At 41.4% G+C, this 21,982-nt stretch overlaps 1 protein-coding gene and 1 long non-coding RNA gene across 3 annotated transcripts in view; one reads left to right on the top strand and one right to left on the bottom strand.

Moving 5' to 3' along the window:
• Positions 1-1,038: 1,038 nt before the first annotated feature.
• HAS2 (hyaluronan synthase 2) overlaps positions 1,039-21,982 on the bottom strand; it is a 22,169-nt gene continuing 1,225 nt past the window's right edge. Inside the window, exons 2-4 of one of the 2 annotated variants that reach the window (XM_043507392.1) lie at positions 10,251-10,877; positions 6,587-6,688; positions 1,039-2,100 (exon numbers count right to left, since the gene is read on the bottom strand). In XM_043507392.1, coding sequence (XP_043363327.1) covers positions 2,095-2,100; positions 6,587-6,688; positions 10,251-10,877 — 735 coding nt within the window. In that variant the 3' untranslated portion in view covers positions 1,039-2,094. Of the gene's footprint in view, positions 2,101-6,278; positions 6,689-10,250; positions 10,878-21,982 lie in introns of those variants that run through there. The other variant, XM_038388294.2, reaches the window with a different exon arrangement.
• Positions 21,335-21,982, top strand: part of LOC122458603 — a 20,038-nt gene continuing 19,390 nt past the window's right edge. The window contains exon 1 of the long non-coding RNA XR_006278669.1: positions 21,335-21,453. This is a non-coding gene — a long non-coding RNA (uncharacterized LOC122458603). The remainder of the gene's footprint in view (positions 21,454-21,982) is intronic.

Here is a 21,982-nt window from a genome sequence, read left to right as displayed (position 1 = left end):
GGGCTCTGTACAGGGTACAGTGAAATTGTATGGATTGTGTTATACGGGAAGTCAGACTAGATGATCTGATGGTTTCTTCTGGTCTTAAAAAAAAAAAGATATATGGATGTCAGTTTAGAAGCCTTATTATCAGAGCCTGTAGGTCCAAATCCTTCTCCCATCAAAACCAATGGGAGTTTTGTCATTAACTTCAGTGGCATCAAGAACAGGCCATTGTATACCCATGGCAATATGCCGAGACTATAGTGTTTCTCTTTAAAGAATCAGGGTTCCCTCTTACAATGTCCTCCAATAAAATGCACATATGTACCCCTTTGGCCTTTTCGTGCCTACAAATATGTTTCTATTCAAACCTGACAACAATGTGGCTTTTTCGATACAATTAAATCAAAAAGTTCAAGAGAACATTTAAATACTTTTCACAGAAATAACCATTCAGCAATTTAAAAATGTAGAGAGACATTTTATTATTTTTGTTGTGAACAATCTCAAATCAACACGTTTTTCACATTGTGGGCAGCTTTATGGGGTTAAGAGGGAGTGTGAAATTCTTTCAAAACATATTTAGAAGGATAGATAGAGAGCAAAATGTTGGGGAGGTGTTCTTTTGGCAGATAAGTAAAATATAAAATATGCAAATTTTTTCAAAAAGTGGTGTAAAATACACACACACACAAATAAGACAATAATATAAAAATACAGCTCAGCCAATGGCCTCTTAAATTTACCTTTGGCATTACATTTGTCAGCCTAACACAAAAAGACCTTTCCTATAAAACAAACTATTTAAAAAGTTCATAAATTAGGTTGCAAGATCCTTTGCTTGATTCACCAAAATCCTTTCCTTCCCTTCCTGTCCACCCACATAAGCATGACTAGTGAGGTATTATAGAACGTAACACTGTCAGGCATATGCACAATAAAAAAAAGTGCATAAACAAAGAAGTCCTCCCATTTTCCTGTGAAACAGGTTGAATCTGTGTGGTTTTTTTTTTCCCCCTTCAGAAAAACAATGGTGGTGGTTTTTACTTTGGCAGGATGAAAATGAACCCATAGAAACATGAATGTTTAAGTCCCAGCAGCAGTGATCCATTTCTCATGGTGACATTAATTCGATGCCACAAATACTATCAAGTTGTTGGGTTGCTTTAAAATTTTCTGTGTAAACGTCTGCAGAAACATCATACATCAAGCACCATATCGTACTGTTGCCCTTTCTTCCGCCTGCACATTTGGTGATAAGAACCAAATACAAAGTCAAAAGCATAACCCAGTAGCATGCATAGAGTACTGTACCAATGATGAGACAGTCTGTTTTGAATCGGAAAATGACTTTTTTGATTCCTTCCATATAGTGAAAATCACACCGCCTAGAAGGATTGTAAACCAAACAGATACTGGAATAAGTCCTATGAAATTGACGACAATGGTTTTTCTTCCTGATGTGCCCCACCCTGCTTTGTTTATTGTGGCTATTGCAAACATCTTCGCTGGAAGTAAACTTGACATGTACAACACTGAGTAGAGTGCATGAACACCATGACAATGTTCCCCCTAAGGCAGCTGGCAAAGGAAGACTTTACAAGGCCCACTAACTGAACTGTCAACAAGAAAAGGAGGATGTTCCAGATTTTCCCCCGGTAGAAAAGCTGAATACTGTGGCAATGAGGAAGAAAGGAAGAATCCAGTGATTACAGCTTCGTAAGTCATCCACAAATGATGCTTGTGGAACCACATTGCATTATACAGCCACTCTCTAAAGTATGATTTACTCCAACGGGTCTGCTGGTTTCAACACCTTAGGTATTCTATAGGTGTTTCAGTAAGGCACTTTGATCTAGCTTGTACTTTGTGGCATAACCCAGACTCAGCACTCGTTAGTCAGATGTCTGTCATCTCCAAAACTACACTGGGAGCCCATAAATCTTGATTGTACCAATCTTCCACAAATTCATGCAGTAAGGAGTTCCTGTACATTCCCAAAGGTCCACTGATGCACTGTACGCAGCCAAAATAGGACTGACAGGCTCGTTCTATGTTAAATGCCATCCAATATCTCACGCTGCTAGAAAGGAGATCAGGAATCATACTTGTTCAAATCTGCAAGTAAAAGGAAATTTCAAAAATTAGCTCTTAAAAAATGGAAATATTTCTGGATCAGAACTAACACTCATGAAGTGAATGCACTAACCAAAATATGGGACAATGATTGTGGGAAGAGCTGTCCACCTTGACAATACAGGATAAACATCAAGAGTTACCGTTAAAATGCCGCACTTTAAACTAAGGGTTAGACTATCAATTCCTACCAAGCTGAATTGGCTCTTCCAGAAGCCATGCTTCCTCACTTACAGTGACTGTTCAGAGTCCCAGACATGTCTATCAAAGGGCATTGCTAGGGAGGTCAAAATAAACATTAAATAGTACCTGTCCCACCAAAACTCTCTCCCTTCTGTCCAAAACATGAAACTTCCCCTCACTTCCACAAAGAATCACCCTCCTGACTCATTGATCTTCCTTTCCAGCCCCATGTACTGACTCTTCCTCTGTGCCGTTCTGCCCATTCCCGCTTAACAGACTCCAAAAGACTCCTGGGGACACACCCCCTGTTGTGCTCCGTTTCTGCTGTGTGCCACAGAGCAGAAGTGCTGCATAGGGACCATTCACCTCCCTCTCTGAGCTCACACTGTCTCACCACCTCCTTAACTCTCATGCTCATTGGGTAGAGTGTAATGCCTGATTTGTTCTGAGCAGGGTGCAGCAGCAGGGAAGGTGGGCAGCAAGCTCAGACAGGGACTCAGGCCCGGACCCTCAAAAGGTATTTAGGTGCCTACTCCCAGGCCCTGGGCCTCAGCTATTAGCCGTCTGGCCATCTGACCACATAGCTGGCTGCAGAGTAAAGATGTTTCTCCTTCATCCCATGTTAAAGTCTACTGGGGGAGAGGGAAATTAGTTTTTTTTATAAAAACCTAAGACCAGTGGAACGTGTTATGCATTTTTTTAAATAAATCCCACCAGAAGCAATTGTTTTGAAAGAAATAAACATCCCCTGCTGCATTTCAAACCCAAACATTGCAGCACTGAAAATGCACTAAAATGGGTGAACTTGAGTGCCTGGTGTTAAATTGATATGGATATAACAGGTATCACAAGATGATGATAATCAAGGGGACATGGTAATACCAGAGTGCAAAATATATAGGAATGATAGAGTAGGTTGTGCTGGTAGGGGAGTGGCACTATCTGTTAAAGAAAGCATAATCAAACATAGTAACAATCTTAAATGAATCAAACTGTGCTATAGAATCTCTATGCATAGGAATTCTATGCTTGAATAATAAGAATATAGCAATAGGAATTTATACTACTGACCACCTGACTAGGATGGTGATGGTGACTGTGAAAAGCTAAGGGAGTTTAGAGATGTTACAAAAACAGAAAACTCGATAATAATGGGGGATTTCAACTATCTCCATATTGACTGGGAACATGATACCTCAGGATGAGATGCAAAGATAAAATTTCTAGATACCATTATTGACTGCTTCTTGGAGAAGCTAGTCAAGGAACACACAAGGTGAAGGAGTTCTTGATTTAGTCCTAAATGACACACAGGATCTAATCCAAGAGATGAATGTAGCTGAACTGCTTGGTAATAGTGACCATAACATAATCAAATTTAACATTTTTGTAGGGAGGAAAATACCAAAGAAACCCATTACAGTAGTATTTAAGTTCAAAAAATGCAACTACACAAAAATAAGGTGGCTAGTAAACAAAAATTAAAAGGAACAGTCACAAGAGTGAAATGCCTGCAAGCTGCATAGAAACTATTTAAAAATATAAAAAAGACACTCATGTATGTATACCCCAAATAAAAAAATACAGTAAGAGGACCAAAAATGTCACAATGGCTAACAACAGTGTAAAAGTGGCAGATAGAAGCATGCTTTAGAAATTGGAAGTGAAATCCTGTTGAGGAGAATAGAAAGAAACAAAAACTATGGTAAATCAAGTGTAAAAGTATATTAGATTGTCCAAAAATAATTTGAAGAGCTACTAGTAGAAGACACAAAAACTAACATCAATTTTTTTTAAGTACATTAGCAGCAGGAAGTCTGCCAAACTATCATTGGAACCACTGGATGACTGAAGTGCTAAAGGAGCACTCAAGGAAGACAGGACTGTTGGGGAGAAGCTAAATGAATTCTTTGCTTCGGTCTTCACAGCAGAGGATGTGAGGGAAGATTTGCCACACCTGAGCCATTCTTTTTAGGTGACTGATCTGAGGAACTGTCCCACATTGAGGTGTCAATAGAGGAGGTTTTGGAACAAATTGATAAATTAAAACGTCACCAGGACCAGAGGGTAATCACCCAAGAGTTTTGAAGAAACTCAAATATGAAACTACTAACTGTGGGATGTAACATATTGCTTAAAACAACCTCTGTTTCAGATGCCTGGAGGAAAGCTAATGTAACATCATTTTTTTAAAACAGGCTCCAGAGGGAATCCTGGCAATTACAGGCCAGTAAGACTAACTTCAGTACAAGGCAAATTGATTGAAACTATAGAAAAGAACAGAATGATGATATATTGGGGAAGAGTCAACATGGCTTTTGTAAAGGGAAATCACGCCTCACCAATCTATTACAATTCTTTGAGGGGTCAACAAACATGTGAATAAAGTTAATCCAATGGATATAGCGTATTTGATCTTTCAGAAAGCGTTTGATAAGGTCCCTCACAAAAGGCTCTTAAGCAAAATAGGCAGTTATGGTAAAAGATGGAAGGTCCTCTCATGGATCAGTAACTGGTTAAAAGATAAGAAACAAAGGGCAGAAATAAATGGTCAGTCTTCATAGTAGAGAGGGGTAAAAAGTGGGGTTCACCCAAGGATCTGTACTTGAATGAGCACTGTTCAATATACTCATAAATGATTTGGGGAAAGAGGTAAAAAGTGAGGTTGCAAAGTTTGCAGACAATATAAAATTATTCAAGATCGTTAAGTCCAAAGCTAAGTGAAGAATTAGAAGGGATGTCACAAAACTGGGTGCCTGGGCAACAAAATAGCAGATGAAATTCAATGTTGATAAATGCAAAGTAATGCACATTGGAAAACATAATCCTAACTATACATGCAAAATGATGGGGTCTAAATTAGCTGTTGCCACTCAAGAAAGAGATCATGGAGTCATGCATAGTTCTCTGAAAACAGCTGCTCAATGTGCAGCAGCAGTCAAGAAAGCAAACAGAATGTTGGGAATCATTAGGAAAAGGATAGATAAGACAGAAAATATCAAAGTGCCACTATATAAATCCATGATATTTCCACACCTTGAATAATGTGTGCAGTTCTGTTCACCTCATCTCAAAAAAGATAAATTAGAATTGGAAAAAGTACAGAGAACGACAACAAAAATGATTAGGGGTGTGGAACAGCTTCCACGTTAGTGAGATTAAAAAGCTTGGGACTGTTCAGTTTAGAAAAGAGATGGCTAAGAGGGGATATGATAGAGGTCTACAAAATCATGAATGGTGTGGAGAAAGTGAAAAGGGAGGTGTTATTTACTCCTCAAAACACAAGAACAAGGGGTCACCCAATGAAATTAATGAAATTAATAGGCAGCAGGGTTAAAACAAACATGAGGAAGTACTTCTTCACACAACACACAGAATCTGTGGAACTCATTGCCAGGGGATGATATGAAGGTCAAAAGTATAACAGGGTTCAAAAAAGAATTAAATAAGTTCCTGGAATATAGTTCTGTCAATGGCTATAGTCCACATGGTCAGAGAAGCAACCCCACACTCTGGGTGTCCCTAAACTTCTGACTGCCAGAAGCTGGGACTGGATGACAGGGGATGGATCACTGGATATATTGCCCTGTTTTGTTCACTTCCTCCGTAGCATCTGGCACTGGCCGCTATTGGAAGACAAGATACTGGGCTAGCTGGACCGTTTGTCTGAGCCAGTATGGCTATTCCTATATTCTAATGAAAATATCAGAGAATGTGACTGGAAACAAAAGTGGAACTGACTTCGGTGATTTTCATTGTCCTAGCTCAGAGAAATACAAAAGTAAAACAGCATACAGAGTGAATAGTTTATGGGATTTCAAAAATACTTTCAGTTTTAATAATCGAAGCTGGAAATAGTAAAATAATTAATGGAGAGGAAGGGTGGCCTGTTGGCTAGGGTGCTAATGTAACAGTCAGGAGAGCCAGGTTCAGTTCCCTATTTTACCACAGACTTCCTGTGTAACTTTGGGCAAATCACTTAGGCCCAGATCCTCAAAAGCACTTAACTCCCATTGAAATCAGTTAGCTAAATATCTATGAGGATCTGGGCCTACCTCACAGGGGTGTTGTGAGGCTAAATATATTATAAAGATTACAAGGTCCTTAGATACTATGGTAGTGATGAGTACCACCAGAGAAAGAAAATCTCTTAAAATAAACAGGACTCTAAAATATTGCTACAAAATTCCCAATTCCTTGTGTTAATTCAAGTCTGGGGATAATTTTGTTTTAGAAATATTTGCTACTAATGCTGCTCAGTTAATCTGAAGTTCACTATATCCACCTGCACATCACCGCCAACTCCGCCAACCATTGGATCTTCCTCTAAAACCTTTACCATCTCCACCGACGAGGCTGGATCAAGCATTGTATCTGAATCACAAACCTATAAGTAACACAAAGAAAAAAAGAAAAAATGGAGTTAGGGAATGCACTAGAGAAGAAAATTAAAAATAAGAGGAAATATAGTGTTTCAGTGTACATATTAATAAAATCTCTGGAATTTGTATTGTTACTTCTGCTAAAGGCATTTGATATCAGACAACAAGATTTATCGTTGAATGAAACAGAGCACTTGACTGTAGTATAGTCACAAAGAATCTTCTATTTTCCATATTATCTGTATTTGTTTATTGGCACATTGGATCAGCTAATCTGAACAAGAGAGATATTATTTGAGAGAAGGTGCTAAGACCCATATGAATCAAAACAAAACTTTTATGGATGGTCTGCAGTTTCCTGGCTGAGCTTTGGCACAGGGAAACTGGATGTGTTTGCACCCTGTTCAAATGTTTCCTATTCTCATAAGGGAGATCAATGAGGAGTTAACCTACAGATGCTTATGTAGATTAGCTAGGAGTCTAGGAAGAACCCCAATAGCACTTTCACTAAGAAAAGGGTTTAGCAATTCATGTGAAAGTATGTATTGTGGATTTCAGGACAAATTCACTTTTCAGTTTAGTTGCATGGAACGTTACAAATAATATAGAGATTTGACATTTGATATGAAAACTATTTGGTATTTTCTTCAGTAGTTTTATAAAAAAAAAAGGAAAGGCTAAAAGCAGCAGGTCACTAATACATAGAGATATTGGTACAGAAATGGATGACACACTCAGGATGGCCCTCTTTTTTTTGGCACCCAACTTAAAGACACCTAAAAGGGGCCTAATTTTCAGAGGTTGGATGCTCAGTGCTGTCTTTTAGTAGGGAATTGGACTAGATAACCTCCTGAGGTCTCTTCCAACCCTAATGTTCTATGATTCTATGTCTGAAAATCAGACCTGTTTAAAGTGTCTTAAGTTGGTCACCCTAAAAATGAGGCACCCAGAATTACTAGCCACTTTTGAAAATCTTGCCTTCATTTGCAAAACAGCCATGCTTTCACTGTGTTGTGGTATACAACTGTTGTAACAAGACAGTTGTATTTGTAGTGTAGATGTGAATTTAGTTGACTTCATTCTTTAACATGACTCGGTGGTTGGCTTACCCTAGCGTTGAAGTTTCTAAGATGCTCATCAGGCTTTTTGAGTCAATGTCATGAGTCAGTCATGTGCCCCCTATGGACAGATGCTAAATAGACCTAGCAAGTGCTGGCAGCATCTCTGCGGGGAGGATCTTCCTTTTTCCCATTTTTCATAGATTCATAGATTTCAAGGCCAAAAGGAACTACTGTGATAATCTAATGCAATCTCCTGTATAACACAGGCCATAGAACTTCCCCTAAAGAATTCCTAAAGCAGATTTTCTAGTAAAACATCCAATCTTGACTTAAAAAATTGTCAGTGATGGAGAATCCATCTCAACCCTTGGGAAATTGTTCCAGTGGTTAATTACTCTCACTGTTAAAAATGTACACATTCTTTCCAGTCTGAATTGGTCTAGCTTCAACTTCCAGCCACTGGATCATGTTATTCTGATAGACTGAAGAGCCCATTATTAAATATTTGTTTCCCATGTAGATACTTATAGCTATTAATACTTTTTGGCCATTGTTTCTTTAGCAGAAACACTTTACTACAGTTTTCCTGGACAGATGATATGAAAGATCCTGAATCAGCAAAATAGGAGATATGACAGGCCTGATTCTCCACTGTGCTCCTTGTGCAGCCATTTACATGCATGCAAAATGCTTTCAAATTAGAATAGCACTTTGCACCCTGATTGGACTACACAAGATTTGAGACTATGGAGGATCAGGCCCATCACATTTAGGGAACAAACCAGTTTAATTTTTCTGAGGTAGGTTGGGGAAAGGTGGTCATTTACATTTTTATTTATTTATTCTCCGCTCTTTCCATGAACTGTTCATGTACCTATAAAATCCTGCTAAGAAACTCCTTCCTGTACCCCTCCACCTTTTCTGGCCGTTGAAGACCCCATGGTGTTGATCCAGATACTCTGGTAGCTCCTTTGCAAGGCCTCAGATGGCATGATGTTCAAATCTTGCACACTTTGTCATGCAATGCATTCTGGATTAGCCCCAGAGTGTGAGCAACTAGAACACTGACCCTTTCCAGAGCCCAGCAGAGAGGCTCCATAACTGGTTGACCATCAAAAGAGGATTTTTAAAAGTGAAGCCCAGGGCAACTGACTTTCAGTTCTACAGGGAGGAAGGGGAGAGCCTCTAAAAAGCCTGAATTGCTTAGACAATCAACACAACTTCTCAGGGCTTAGTCAAAACCAAACCCTGAACCTTGCAAGGTTTATCCATTGCTAGTGGTGTTCAGTGTCAAAAAATGGCCTGATCCTGCAAACCTTACTCACCAGAGTAGTTTTTATTCACTGAAGGCAATAGGACCATTTCCAGGAGTGAGGAGTACTTCTGTGCATGTGGATCACAGAATCAGGCCCAAAGCATAGGAAAACTTGTACAGAATCCAGGACAGCTTGAGACCAATCTGTCTTTGCAGCTTTGGAAATGGGGATAGGACTCTGCCTAATTCATTTTAAAGTGAACAGTGTAGTGTCATTAAGGCTTTAAAGGTCAAGTTGTGGTGAGTGAGGTAATGCAGCTGTAAAAGATGAAGCAAATGCTACTTCTGGCCTTAGCTAAAGAATTTCTCATCTGTGTTTGTAAGAACTCCATTCCCTCTCTCTTCCCTTTTACTGAATAGTCCTAGCTGGCTTTGAAGGCTTAAAAATGTCTCCTTTTTACAGCCTCTGTCAATGCTTTGAGATATTCCTGAGAATATTCCCTAATACAGGGGTCGGCAACATTCGGCACGCGGCCCATCAGGGTAATCCACTGGCGGGCAATGAGACGTTTTGTTTACATTGACCCTCCACAGGCACGACCCCCCCGCAGCTGCCAGTGGCCGCAGTTCACCATTCCTGGCCACTGGGAGCTGCGGGAAGCAGCAGCCAGCACGTCCCTGCGGCCCGCGCTGCTTTTCGCAGCTCCCATTGGCCGGGAACGGCGAACTGCGGCCACTGGGAGCTGCGGGGGGGGGCCGTGCCTGCAGAGGGTCAATGTAAACAAAACGTCCATGGCCCGCCAGTGGATTACCCTGATAGGCCGTGTGCCGAAGGTTGCTGCCCTAATAGGTTATTGCATGATTGTATCCAGGGCATCCATTTCAGCTTCTCCCAGAATGAAAAATTACCTCTGATCTCAATTTACATTGGCAAAGCAGTGATCTTCCAAAGTAGATCATTTTTTAAAAAATGTAATCATTTTGATAAGGGAGTAGTACTGTTAAGTATCAGGAAATGCCTCAGACTTCTCAAATAACAGTGCACAGATTTAGCATACTCACAGAAAGTCTAACCATTTTAAAAGGTTACAAAATATGCTTTCAATGGTCATGCTGTTTTCAAATAGACTGAAAGGAGCACTGTGTTCATAAGGGACTAGATGGGCTAAAGCATGCTGTATGAAATATACAAAAGCTGCTTTATGTCAAGGTATGTTTGAATTGGCATTGGCCTAGTGCTTTAATACCTACCTGTACATAATCCACACTTCTCCCCAGCGCTTTGAATGCTGTGTACATTACTTCTCTTTTTCCACCCCATTTCTGCATGATGCAAATACTTTTGTTGGATAGGACTAGTTGAGTTACGTGTTGCATACTCTCTTTATGTGACTCGTCTGTCTCACCTGGACCCTTCTCGTGAAAGTTATTCCTCCATATATAAGTGACAGATTTGTCCCTGCCCATGATTTCACTAAAAATGTCCATCATGTAAATGTCATCTTCTGAGTTCCCATCAATGACCATGATAACTTTAATTCCAGGGTAGGTCAATCTTTTCACTGAAAGTAAACATTTTCTTAAGTAGTCAGGATCCTCTTGATAGGCAGCAATACAAAGGGCAACTGTTTTGTTCAACTTTATTGGAGTCTCAAGTGATCTCTTCATTTTCCGGTGTTCTAAATAGGCAAATAGGCTTTGGATAATGAGATGTGATGCCAAAATAGCACCATAGAGTCCAAAAGAGAAATAGTAATTATCTGTTTGGATAAACTGGTAGCCAACAATGTAAGCAGCTGTGATTCCAAGCAGGAGGGAGACCCCAAAGAGCGTGGTTCCAAGTATTCTCAGGATACATATAAATCTCTCACAATGCATCTGCAACAAAACCAGAAAAATAATTAATGTGATTGCTGTTTCCTGCTACAGAGTGTAATCTGGGTGGTCTAATGGCTAGAACACAAGATGGAGAATCAGGAGATACAGGATCTGTTTCTGCATCATCTTGGCCAAGTTGCATCATCTCTGTGTTGCACTATTCCCAACTTGCAAAATTGGATGCCAATACTTCCTTATCTCACTGGAGTATTAAAAATTTGTGAACATGTATAAGGTCCTCTAAGATCCTCAGACAAAAGGTGCTATCTATATAAGAATCTGATCCTAGAAACCTGGGCTTGCTGGATGAGACCTTAAGTATAATAGTATTGAAGAGACTTTTAAAAAATAGATGTCTGGCTAGTGTGTATATATATATATATAGATATATATAGATATATATATCTATGGGAATTTTTGCCATCGACTTCAATGGGATCAAGATTTACCTGTTGAAGTCCATGGCAAAATACCCATCAACTGCAATATAGCTGGGATTTCACCCAGTCTTTGCAATTCTGCAAAACTTCAGTTGATTCTGACAACTTTCTACATTCTTAGCTTAGCTGTCTCTGTATCCCCTTTACTGAACTCCAAGGTATGCAAGATATAACAAGTATGTACGGTGCTAAGATATACAGCCTGGTGATAAATGGTATGTAAAAAAGTATGCAGGCAGGCAGGCAGGCAGATTAGCAGTATGGTATATTCCTGGCTTTCTTTCAATCACAGTCAAAACTAACCATTTTATGCAACAGATTTCTTAAAACTCACATAAAACATGTAACGTCTTCAAAGTCCTGATTCTCATTCTTAACTTTAACTGCATGCTTTGAATTTCATGGGATTTAAAGAAATGAGTGCTTTGCTGAATCAGTGCCTCTCTTTGTATTTTGGGCTCTTTCCTTGTCCATTATTCACATTTTCCCTACTGTTATCAGCTGGCATATATGTTGATAATATTCATCACACCATCTGTTGGCCACAGTTGAATTTGGAACACCACCCTTTTACATCATATATGCCTGCAGACCATCCCCTGAAATACAGGGGGAAATCGCTACTAAACTGTAGCAATGCAGCTGTATTCAGCTGTTTACATTTCAGTCTGCAAAGTTATAGCCATGGGGAAAAAAAATCTTTCAACAAAAAATAAACCACAGAATTTTAGGCTGAGAAAAAATGCACTTCTTCCTTTGTTATTTTAAAGTGATATATTTCAATATGGGAGGAAGGTTCTGAAATTTACATTTGGAGACAATAGTAAAGTAAGTAGCATAACCTGGACTCTATAACTAAAACTTGCTTGAATACCTAAAGCCGAATTCTGGCAGGTGCCATAGGTACACATCAGCAAATGTATGGCCAGCAGTAAGTTTATTGACTGTAAATTGACAGTCCCTATTCTGACCTGTCTGAAATTTTGCAGAGAAGATCACTCCAAAAGCTTTCCATGACAGGAGTCTTAGGGTGTGTCTTCACTACCCGCTGGATCGGTGGGCAGAAATCAATCCAGCAGGGCTCGATTTATTGCATCTAGTTTACATGCGATAAATCAACCTTCCACCCACCCCCCGAGCGATCTCCCGTTGACTCCAGTACTCTAGCTCAACGAGAGGCATAGGCAGCGTTGACGGGGGAGCAGCAGCAGTCAACTCACCACAGTGAAGACACCACGGTAAGTCGATCTAAGTACGTTGACTTCAGCTACATTATTCATGTAGCTGAAGTTGCGTAACTTAGATTGATTTCCCTCCCCCCCACCCAGTGTAGATCAGGCCTTAGAGAAGCATTACAGAACATGACCATGAATGCCAAATGATAGGTGCATTAGAAATAAACGAATAAATAAATTAAATAATCTCATCTAGATTAGATGATCCTAAGATCAGAATATATGGTCTATGTGGGCTGAATTTGTCTCAGTAATGACTGTTTTATAGCATGTTTACTCATTTTACATCCATCTGTTCTCTGGCCCAATCCAGAATATTCCTGTTAGGGAGCAGGGGCCAATTCTGAAGCACTTAGAGGAGAGGAAAGTGATCAGGAACAGTCAGCATGGATTCACCAAGGGCAAGTCATACCTGACTAATCTAATTGCCTTCTATGATGAGATAACTGGCTCTGTGGATGAGGGGAAAGCAGTGGATGTGTTATTCCTTGACTTTAGCAAAGCTTTTGATACAGTCTCCCACAGTATTCTTGCCAGCAAGTTAAAGAAGTATGGGCTGGATGAATGGACTATAAGGTGGATAGAAAGCTGGCTAGATCATCGGGCTTCACAGGTAGTGATTAATGGCTCCATGTCTAGTTGGCAGACGGTATCAAGCAGAGTGCCCCAAGGGTCTGTCCTGGGGCCGGTTTTGTTCAATATCTTCATTAATGATCTGGAGGATGGCGTGGACTGTACCCTCAGCAAGTTTGTAGATGACACTAAACTGGGAGGAGAGGTAGATATGCTGGAAGGTAGGGATAGGATACAGAGGGACCTAGACAAACTAGAGGATTGGGCCAAAAGAAATCTGATTAGGTTCAACAAGAACAAATGCAGAGTCCTGCAATTAGGACGGAAGAATCCCATGCACCACTACAAACTAGGGACCGAATGGCTAGGCAGCGGTCCTGCAGAAAAGGACCTAGGGGTTACAGTGGACGAGAAGCTGGATATGAGTCAATAGTGTGCCCTTGTTGCCAAGAAGGCTAATTGCATTTTGAGCTGTATAAGTAGGGGCATTGCCAGCAGATCAAGGAACATGATCATTCCCCTCAATTAGACATTGGTGAGGCCTCATCTGGAGTACTGTGTCCAGTTTTCGGCCCCACAATACAAGAAGGATGTGGAAAAATTGGAAAGCGTCCAGCGGAGGACAACAAAAATGATTAGGGGACTGGAACACATGGCTTATGAGGAGAGGCTGAGGGAAGTGGGATTGTTTAGTCTGAAGAAGAGAAGAATGAGGGGGGATTTGATAGCTGCTTTCAACTAACTGAAAGAGGGTTCCAAAGAGGATGGATCTAGACTGTTCTTAATGGTAGCAGATGACAGAACAAGGAGTAATGGTCTCAAGTTGCAATGGGGGAGTTTAGGTTGGATATTAGGAAAAACTTTTTCATTAGAAGGGTGGTGAAGCACTGGAATGCGTTACCTAGGGAGATGGTGGAATCTCCTTCCTTTGAGGTTTTTAAGGTCAGGCTTGACAAAGCCCTGGCTGGGATGATTTAGTTGGGGATTGGTCCTGGTTTGAGCAGGGGGTTGGACTAGATGACCTCTTGAAGTCTCTTCCAACACTGATATTCTATGAGTCTATGATACATTAGAATCGAATTCAGTTATACATAAGTAACTTGCTACAGTACTGTTGCTACAGTACTGGTCATGTTATCATATTAATTCTCTCTTCCTATGAAATATATCTGCACAAAAATGTTTGAGTTCTCTGTGGTTGTGTTTCTAGCATAACTTCCCCTCAAAATATTTTCACAAGATCAAGAAGTGGGTTTCTGGACCTGATAAAACAGCAATTCTTTTTCCATCGAAAACAATCTAAACTAAATATATATGCATATTATATAATAACTAACTAAATATAATCTCTGGCTACAAAACTAATGCATACTTTGACCTAAATTTGTGGCTTTAGTGAACTCTCTTTCCCCTTTTATACATATAAACTAGGGTTTGACAATTAGACTTTTGACTGACTGTCTGGGAGAGTCTGGAAAAAGCTGTTCAAGGAACGTTCTCAAGCTTTAGCATGTGGACTGTTGATGTTTTGCCCAGTAGACCTGATCTTTATCGGTTTGAATATACACAAAGAAAGAGGAGCCAAAAAGCCTCCACCCTGCTTTAAACATTTTGCCAAGGATCTTACAGGAAATTCACATTTTTACATGTCTGGGGCCAAAAAGGAGTGCTGAGTCAAACAGCACCATTCAGAGTAGGCGATTGCTCTGTCAGAGACTTTTAAGGCCAATGGGAACTATTATGAACATAGTCTGGCCTCCTGCATAACTCTTAGCCACATCTTTAATCACACTTTGAACATGATTTTACTGAATTTTACATTTGAGCACAACTCCAAAACTATCAGAGAAACCAAAGACCTAACTCAGGAATGTGTTATTCCAATTTTACGTAACTGATGTAATCCTGAATCAGGCCTGAGATAGCAAGAATATAGTGAAGGTTAAGTGCCAGATTTAACTTTTCAGATCATTTTTTTTCAGTGACTTCTTTAATACCCCTTTCTAAATTATGGCCTTAGGCCTAAATCCTGCAGACCACCATTAACTTCAACAGGAGTTCTGCCTAAATAAGACTGTTCAAAGGTGTCCAGATTTGGCCCTTTGTTTTGAATAAAACAGAAATTCCAGCCCTGATCCAGCTCCTGTTGAAGTCACTTGGGGCTTTGCCATTGACTTCAAAGAGAACAAGATCAAATCTATAAATACATGTATAAATTACTATGCTCATTAAGGGCTTCATTCAGAGCCTGTTGAAGTCAGAGAGAATCTTTGACTTAAGTGGGTTTTGGATCAGGCTCTCTGAGTGAAATCTTGTTGCCCATATCATGGGATCATGGCCCAGATCCTCAAGGTATATAGGCAATGGAAGGTAGGAGCCTAAATATATGTAAGGAACTGAGCCCAAGTGCCTAATCATGCACCATTAAAATCCAGGGATATATCTACACAGCCTGCAGAGGCGAGCCTTCCAGCCCGGCTCAGCAGATTTGGGCTAGCAGGGTTTGCACTAATACTCTAAAAATAGGTCTGTAGGCAGCACTTTGAAGTTGCAACTTGGGCTTGGGGCTGGGGCTATGAAGCCTAAGGAGCAGGCGGGCTTGTATTTAGTTGTGACTCTGAGTTCCTTTCCCAAACCTGAGGAAGAGCTCCACATGGCAGGATAGTGAGCCTCACTCACCAACAGAAGTTGGTCCAATACAAAATATTACTTCCCCCACCTTGTCACTCTAATATCATGGGCCCAACACGGCTACAACTACTCTGCAAATATCAAGCATAATGTCTGTTTACGTTAGCATGATGGTGCAAGTGCATGAAATGTAGTGTTTCTCACCACTGCTGAGATTAAAAAAATCTTACTCTACACTAGCCTTACCTGGCAGTGTAACTGAAACCTGAAATTCTACAGGGCTTTTTATAAAAGCTTCTGGATAAGAATGTGTGAATGACTATAGAAAATGTGGCATCTAATTTATAATTAAGGTCCAGGTTGTGCCATTTTTACTCATGTCATATAGTATGTTAGGTTCTGAATCAGGAAAAAACACTTCAATATGTATTTAAGTTCACCCATATCCAGGAGAACACTTAACTCTGAATGAGAGTTAGGCATTTGCTTAAAGTTAAGGGTGTCCTTAAGTGCTTTCCTGGCTAGGGATACTTTCCTGAATCAAGGCCTTACACACCAAGTTATCCCATGGAATCAATGGGACTAATTGTGGCATAAAGTACTGTTTCTCTTGAGTGAGGTTGGCACAGTCTGGCCCTGAGAGTGTAAATCAGTTTCCATAGATGCAGAGGGGGGTATTCCTCTCAGAGACCAATAGGAGCTGCACATGATCGGTGCATTTGAAAAATGAAAAGGCCAGAAATGAGTAGGGCCTACCATATTCAGGGTTCACTTTGGTCAATTTCACAGTCATAAGATTTTAGAAAGCATACATTTCATGATTTCAGCTATTTAAATCTGAAATTGCACAGTGTTATAATTTTTCGGGGTCCTGACTATATGGGGGGTTGCAGGGTTATTGTAGGGGTGATTGCAGTACTGCTACCCCTACTTCTGTGCTGCTGCTAGCAGCAGCGTTGCCTTCATACCTGGGCAGACAGAAAGCAGCAGCTGCTGGCCGGGAGCCCAGCTCTGAAGGCAGAGCCACCCCCAGCAGCAGCACAGAAGTAAGGATGTCACGGTATTGTCATCTTTACTTTTGTTCTGCTGCCTGCAGACTTGGGCCCTCAGTAAGGAGCCGCCACTATCCAGCTGCCCAGCTCTGAAGACAGCAGTGCAGAAGTAATGGTGGCATGATATGGTATTGCCACTCTTACTTCTGCGGTGCTGCTGGCAGGGTACTCCCTTCAGAGCAGGGTGCCTGGCTAACAGCTGTTGCTCTCCAGCTGCCCAGTTCTGAAGGAGATGCAGAAGTAAAGGTGGCAATACTGTGACCCCCCTAAAATAACTTTGCAACACCCCCTTTTCCCTCCAACCAACTCCCTTTTGGGTCAGGCCCCTCAATTTGAGAAACGCTGGTGTCCCCTGTGAAATCTGTATAGTATGGATTAAAAACACACAAAAGACCAGATTTCATGGGGGGAGACCAGATTTCACAGTCTGTGACTGTTTTTCATGGCTGAGAATTTGGTAGGGCCCTAGAAATGAGAGTTCAATCTAATAAATAGATAAGAGAATAATAAATAGAACTGGGGAACAAAATACCACAAAAATAACACATATTGATATAAGAACACTTCAGCATTCACTACCATAGACCCCTTAAACATTTATGTAGCTGTTTTCTCAAGTAGTGAAAACCTACAGGTGGTCCTCTCCATCTGCTAATATAAGATTTGGAACTGGTATCTAACAGAGGTCAAATTAAAGTCAGACTTGTTTGCGACACATGGGATGTAGCTCACTACATCAGCTGTTTAAGAGAGGTCCCTAATGTGCAATGCACACACAGCTTTTCAGAGGAAACCCTGAGCCACTTTTTTTTCCCAAAAGATTGAAAACAAGAAGGCTGAGATATAAGGTCACAAATACAAAGGAAAGTTTGTGGGGGGTTTTGTTAGTTTGTTTTTTAATAACTTCTTAGCCATTTCAAATTTTCTGGGATAAACTTTAAAAAAGGAGGATTAACTTTACAGTATGATAATGATACTATTTAGGAATGTTTGTAATTGGGTTTTGAAACAGAATACTCATGGGGGGTGGGGGGAGTTAGGATGCTTTGGAATTTAAAGTTTGGTCAAAATGTGGATCTGAACATCAAATGAGATTACAAATACTGCAGGCCATAATATTCCATTGCTTTTTCTGATGAATACCACTGAAATAGTTAAACCTCTGTAGTACAAAATGGCCCTGATCTAGGGACATAGCTTAAAATTAAACACTCTTTATAAAGCAGAGTCATTTCCAGTTTTGCCCTAGTAAAAATGTATCCAAGTTGTATGATACTTTTTAACCTTTACAACTATATTATACTGAATAATATTTCCTGGAAATGTAAGGGACACAACAGATTAACTACACAATTTAATTTCCCATATGTACAAGGATAGTGATACTGACCTTCCTAGTAAAGCACTAAAGTGCTTTGAGATCTATTGATGAACAGTTCTATATAAGAGCTAAGGATTTGATTTGTATCTCTTCTCAGTGTCATTCAGAATTCACCAGTTTTCTTGTAATTTAATCTCTCTCTTTCTCTCTTTCCCTTCCATATATCAGTCCAAACCTTGCTCACCTTACCCACATGAGTAATTCAATTGGTTTGAATGTAATTATTCAGATGAGTAAAGCAAGTCCTATAGTCCTCACTCAGGCTAATATTCTCGTTGATATCAATGAGATAAGATCACAAAAGGTTTTAATGTCTCTTACACATATCAATATATAAACAGATCTCCCACTGATGTCAGCGGGAGTTGTATGCATACAGACAAGGGAAGAATTTAGTTAGCCCTTTATAAGCCAAAACTTGATTTCCTTACCTGTGTGACTACTTGGTTTTGGCTTCAGTAAAACAATTAGGTCTGGCCAGTGTGTATGTGGGTGTGTCTAAGAGAGTATATACACAGATTGATATATGCTGTAATGTGTATATATACACAAACACTGTATATACACATATAGTGTAAATGGTATCTGATTATTATGAATTGGCATCCAACTTAAAGAAATGTAGATGTATTTTGACAGCAAAATAAATACTTCAACTTTGAAGTACAAATGATTCCATAAAATATGAATTATAAGCATAAAATAACTGTCCACATTCCCTCTTCCAGTTAACAGCTGGCAGAGAGGAAACAAAAGCTATATTACATCTGTATGTCTTTATATCAACAGAGTTACCATAGCTGCTGTTTAGAGTTATTTGTCACTTCCAGATTTTACATACCATTTATCTTCTCAAAAGGGTTCACATAAGACTAAAGTTAAGCCTGGTTTTAGGTTAAATAGAAAGAACAGGATAGCATATCAGAATTAATGACAACAAACTGTGCCTGCCTTTAGAAGTTTTTGAATACTGCACCAAGAATCTTCTCTTTCTACTCACTATTCCTCCAAAAAACTACACAGATGTATTCTCTTATGAGCCTTAGCAAGGCCTCTATTGTTTGTTAGTTTTGTCCCTGATGTAAACAATGGTGACAAACTCATAGGGTTATGCAAAGGTAAGCCATGCTTGTACAAAAAAATTCTATTTTATCAATCATTTCCAGTTTAGCTGTCATGCAGTTTAGGTAGTTAAACACTTTAGCGGTTCTCAAACTGTTGGCCGGGACCCCAAGTGGGACCCAATTTTAATGGGGTCACCAGGGCTGGCTTTAGACTGGCTGGGGCTTGGGGCTGAAGCCTGAGCCCCACCACCCAGGGTGACCAAGGGCTTCAAGGGGCTCAGGTTACAGGCCCCCTGCCTGGGGTTGAAGCCCTTGGGCTTTGGCGCTCCTGAGTGGTGGAGCTCAGGCTCCCCCCACCCTCGGCAGTGGGACTCAGGCGGGTTCAGGCTTCAGTCTGCCCTTCTGGAACCATGTAGGGGGTTGCAGTGCAAGGAAGTTTGAGAACCCCTGAACTAATTATATAGTAGTAATGCATGTTACCCATCTTAAATAAATTTGATTGGTGTTTATATCTTTGTGATCTTATAATTTATTTAGTGCTCATTCATAGATCATAGGCCATATCCTGCTGGACTGACTCATGTGAGTGGTCCCATCACCTTCAATACAGGAATCATTTGGCCCTGTGTATATAACTATAGGGGAGGAGACAAAATACTTTGTTTGCTCCAATGCCATAAATACATATGGCCAAATTCTCTGCTAGTGTACATGTGTGAAATTCCATTGAAGTCAGTGGTGCTGTGTCCTTGTGCACTAGCAGAGAATTTGGTCCATGGTATATGGGCATGCGTGTAAGAAGAGTTACAGGCTTGGCATAAAATCCTGGCTCCACAGAAGTCAATGACCAATTGACATCATTGTGCCTAAGCTTTCACCCATGACTCTTTTAATATTACTTAAATATATAGTGTTTGAAGGAGAGATGCTAGCTTGAAACTAATACTTTAATATTAATATGGTCATTTTAAAGTGCCCAAAGCCCCAAAAGACTAAGAACGGGATCCTGGGATCCTGCAAACTCTTTTGCGTGTTGAGTTGCATGAGGAGTGCCATTCAACGTAATGAAATGGTATCCCTAGCCTCTGTTTGCCAGAAACTAGGATTGTTCTGTTCATTCCCTTTGGGGCACCTGCCATTGGCCACTGTCAGAGGACTGGATACTGGGCTTGATGGACCTTTGGTCTGACCCAGTATGGCCATTCTTATGTTCTTATGTTCATGCGAGAATGCATGTGCAGTCACACACAACTGCAATAACTTACCAGTTCCCCTGGAACAAGTACCGAGGCACTCATGCTGTATGCCTCAATGTGAAAACGTTTGTTTTCATTTTGAAAACTGTGATATGTATTAATATTTTAAAGTAAGCAAACATTAAGAGTCTGTACAGCTTCTACTACTGTGTGATAAGGAAACCTTTTGATCTCTTCTATCTTGTCACTGGAAGACCAACTGAAATTTGGAACTCGGTTCGCTGCTATTTTAGATGGAGCATCTGCATAATACATAAAATTAAATTCAAAATAAAATTAACATAACACTTTCATGGCAGGCGCGATGTAGGAACATTAATCCATAATGACATCCACTTCAGTATGTTGTTTTTTGTTGTCTGCGTGGCTCTGAAGTGTGCATGGGGTAGATTGTGATCTCTCTTACACTGGGGCAAATATGCAGAAGCTCCGTTGAAGTCAATAGAGGCTAATCAGGATAAGGGAGATCACAATCTGGCTCCTGGGCTGGTCTCCCCCAGGCACTTATGTATCTCCCAGGCTGCAAACCTTTTAAGCAAGGGAAGCTGAGTGCTCGTTGCACAATGCTCCAGGGCTCTTTGTCAGAGAGCAGCGCCACTTCCTAAAGTGGCATATGCCAAGGGGCTAGAAAGCATCAGTCTCCCAACTCCCCCCCCCCCCCCAACTGAGCTGGGGAGCCCTAGGCTCAGACCGCCACTTCCGGGGGAACCCCCTTGCCGCAGGCATTAGCCAATCAGGGAGAGGCGGGCTCTTGCATCACAGGAGGGCGGGCCCCTAATGCAGTGACCTCAAAGGTATTCCCCGCTCTGCCACGTGGGTTGCAGCTTGTAAATGTCTTCCCCCGGCGGCGGCCGGCCGGAGCAGCGGAGCCGGCGCCGGCGTTTCTCGACCCCCGTGCGGCGGCCGCGGCTCTCCCTGCCCGGCGGCCTGTGCTCCATGCACAGGTACGTACCCCAGGCTGGGGCGCCTCCTGCGCCGGAGAGACACGCCTCCCGCTGGCGCTGAGCCATTGCCGGGCGTGGGATGGGCTCCCGCAGCACCGTGACCGCTGGACCCCGCGTAACGCGACACTGGGGGGGTGGGAGAGGCTCGCCCCGACACCCCCGCCGCTCACCCCCGGGCTGCACCACGGCTTGGGCCAGATCCGCCCGCCTGCCCCCCCCCCGGGGGGGGGTTCCTCCTGGGGGCGCGGGCACAACGAAGGGGCGTCGCTCCAGTGGTGGGGCTCGGAAGCCCGCCTGCCAATCGGCCTGTCCCCGATTCGCTCTTAAAACACGTGCCTAGCTCGCCGGCTGGCATGCCACGTGTCTGTCCCCCTCCCCAACCCCACACACGCGCGAACCCATTCACACTGGCGTGGCTGGGACTTGTGACCGCTGGCATCGGAGCCCAGCAGGGCTGCTCCAAGTTGCACGCTCCTCCTCAGCCTGTGCAGCCACCGGGCGCCTTAGGGGAGGTGCTAAAAGTTTTCCT

The sequence above is a fragment of the Dermochelys coriacea genome, chromosome 2 (assembly GCF_009764565.3).
Source record: "Dermochelys coriacea isolate rDerCor1 chromosome 2, rDerCor1.pri.v4, whole genome shotgun sequence".
NCBI classification, from domain to species: Eukaryota; Metazoa; Chordata; order Testudines; family Dermochelyidae; genus Dermochelys; species Dermochelys coriacea.
The sequence above is the reverse complement of the archived record's forward strand: the minus strand, read 5'-3'. Positions and strand labels throughout refer to the sequence as shown.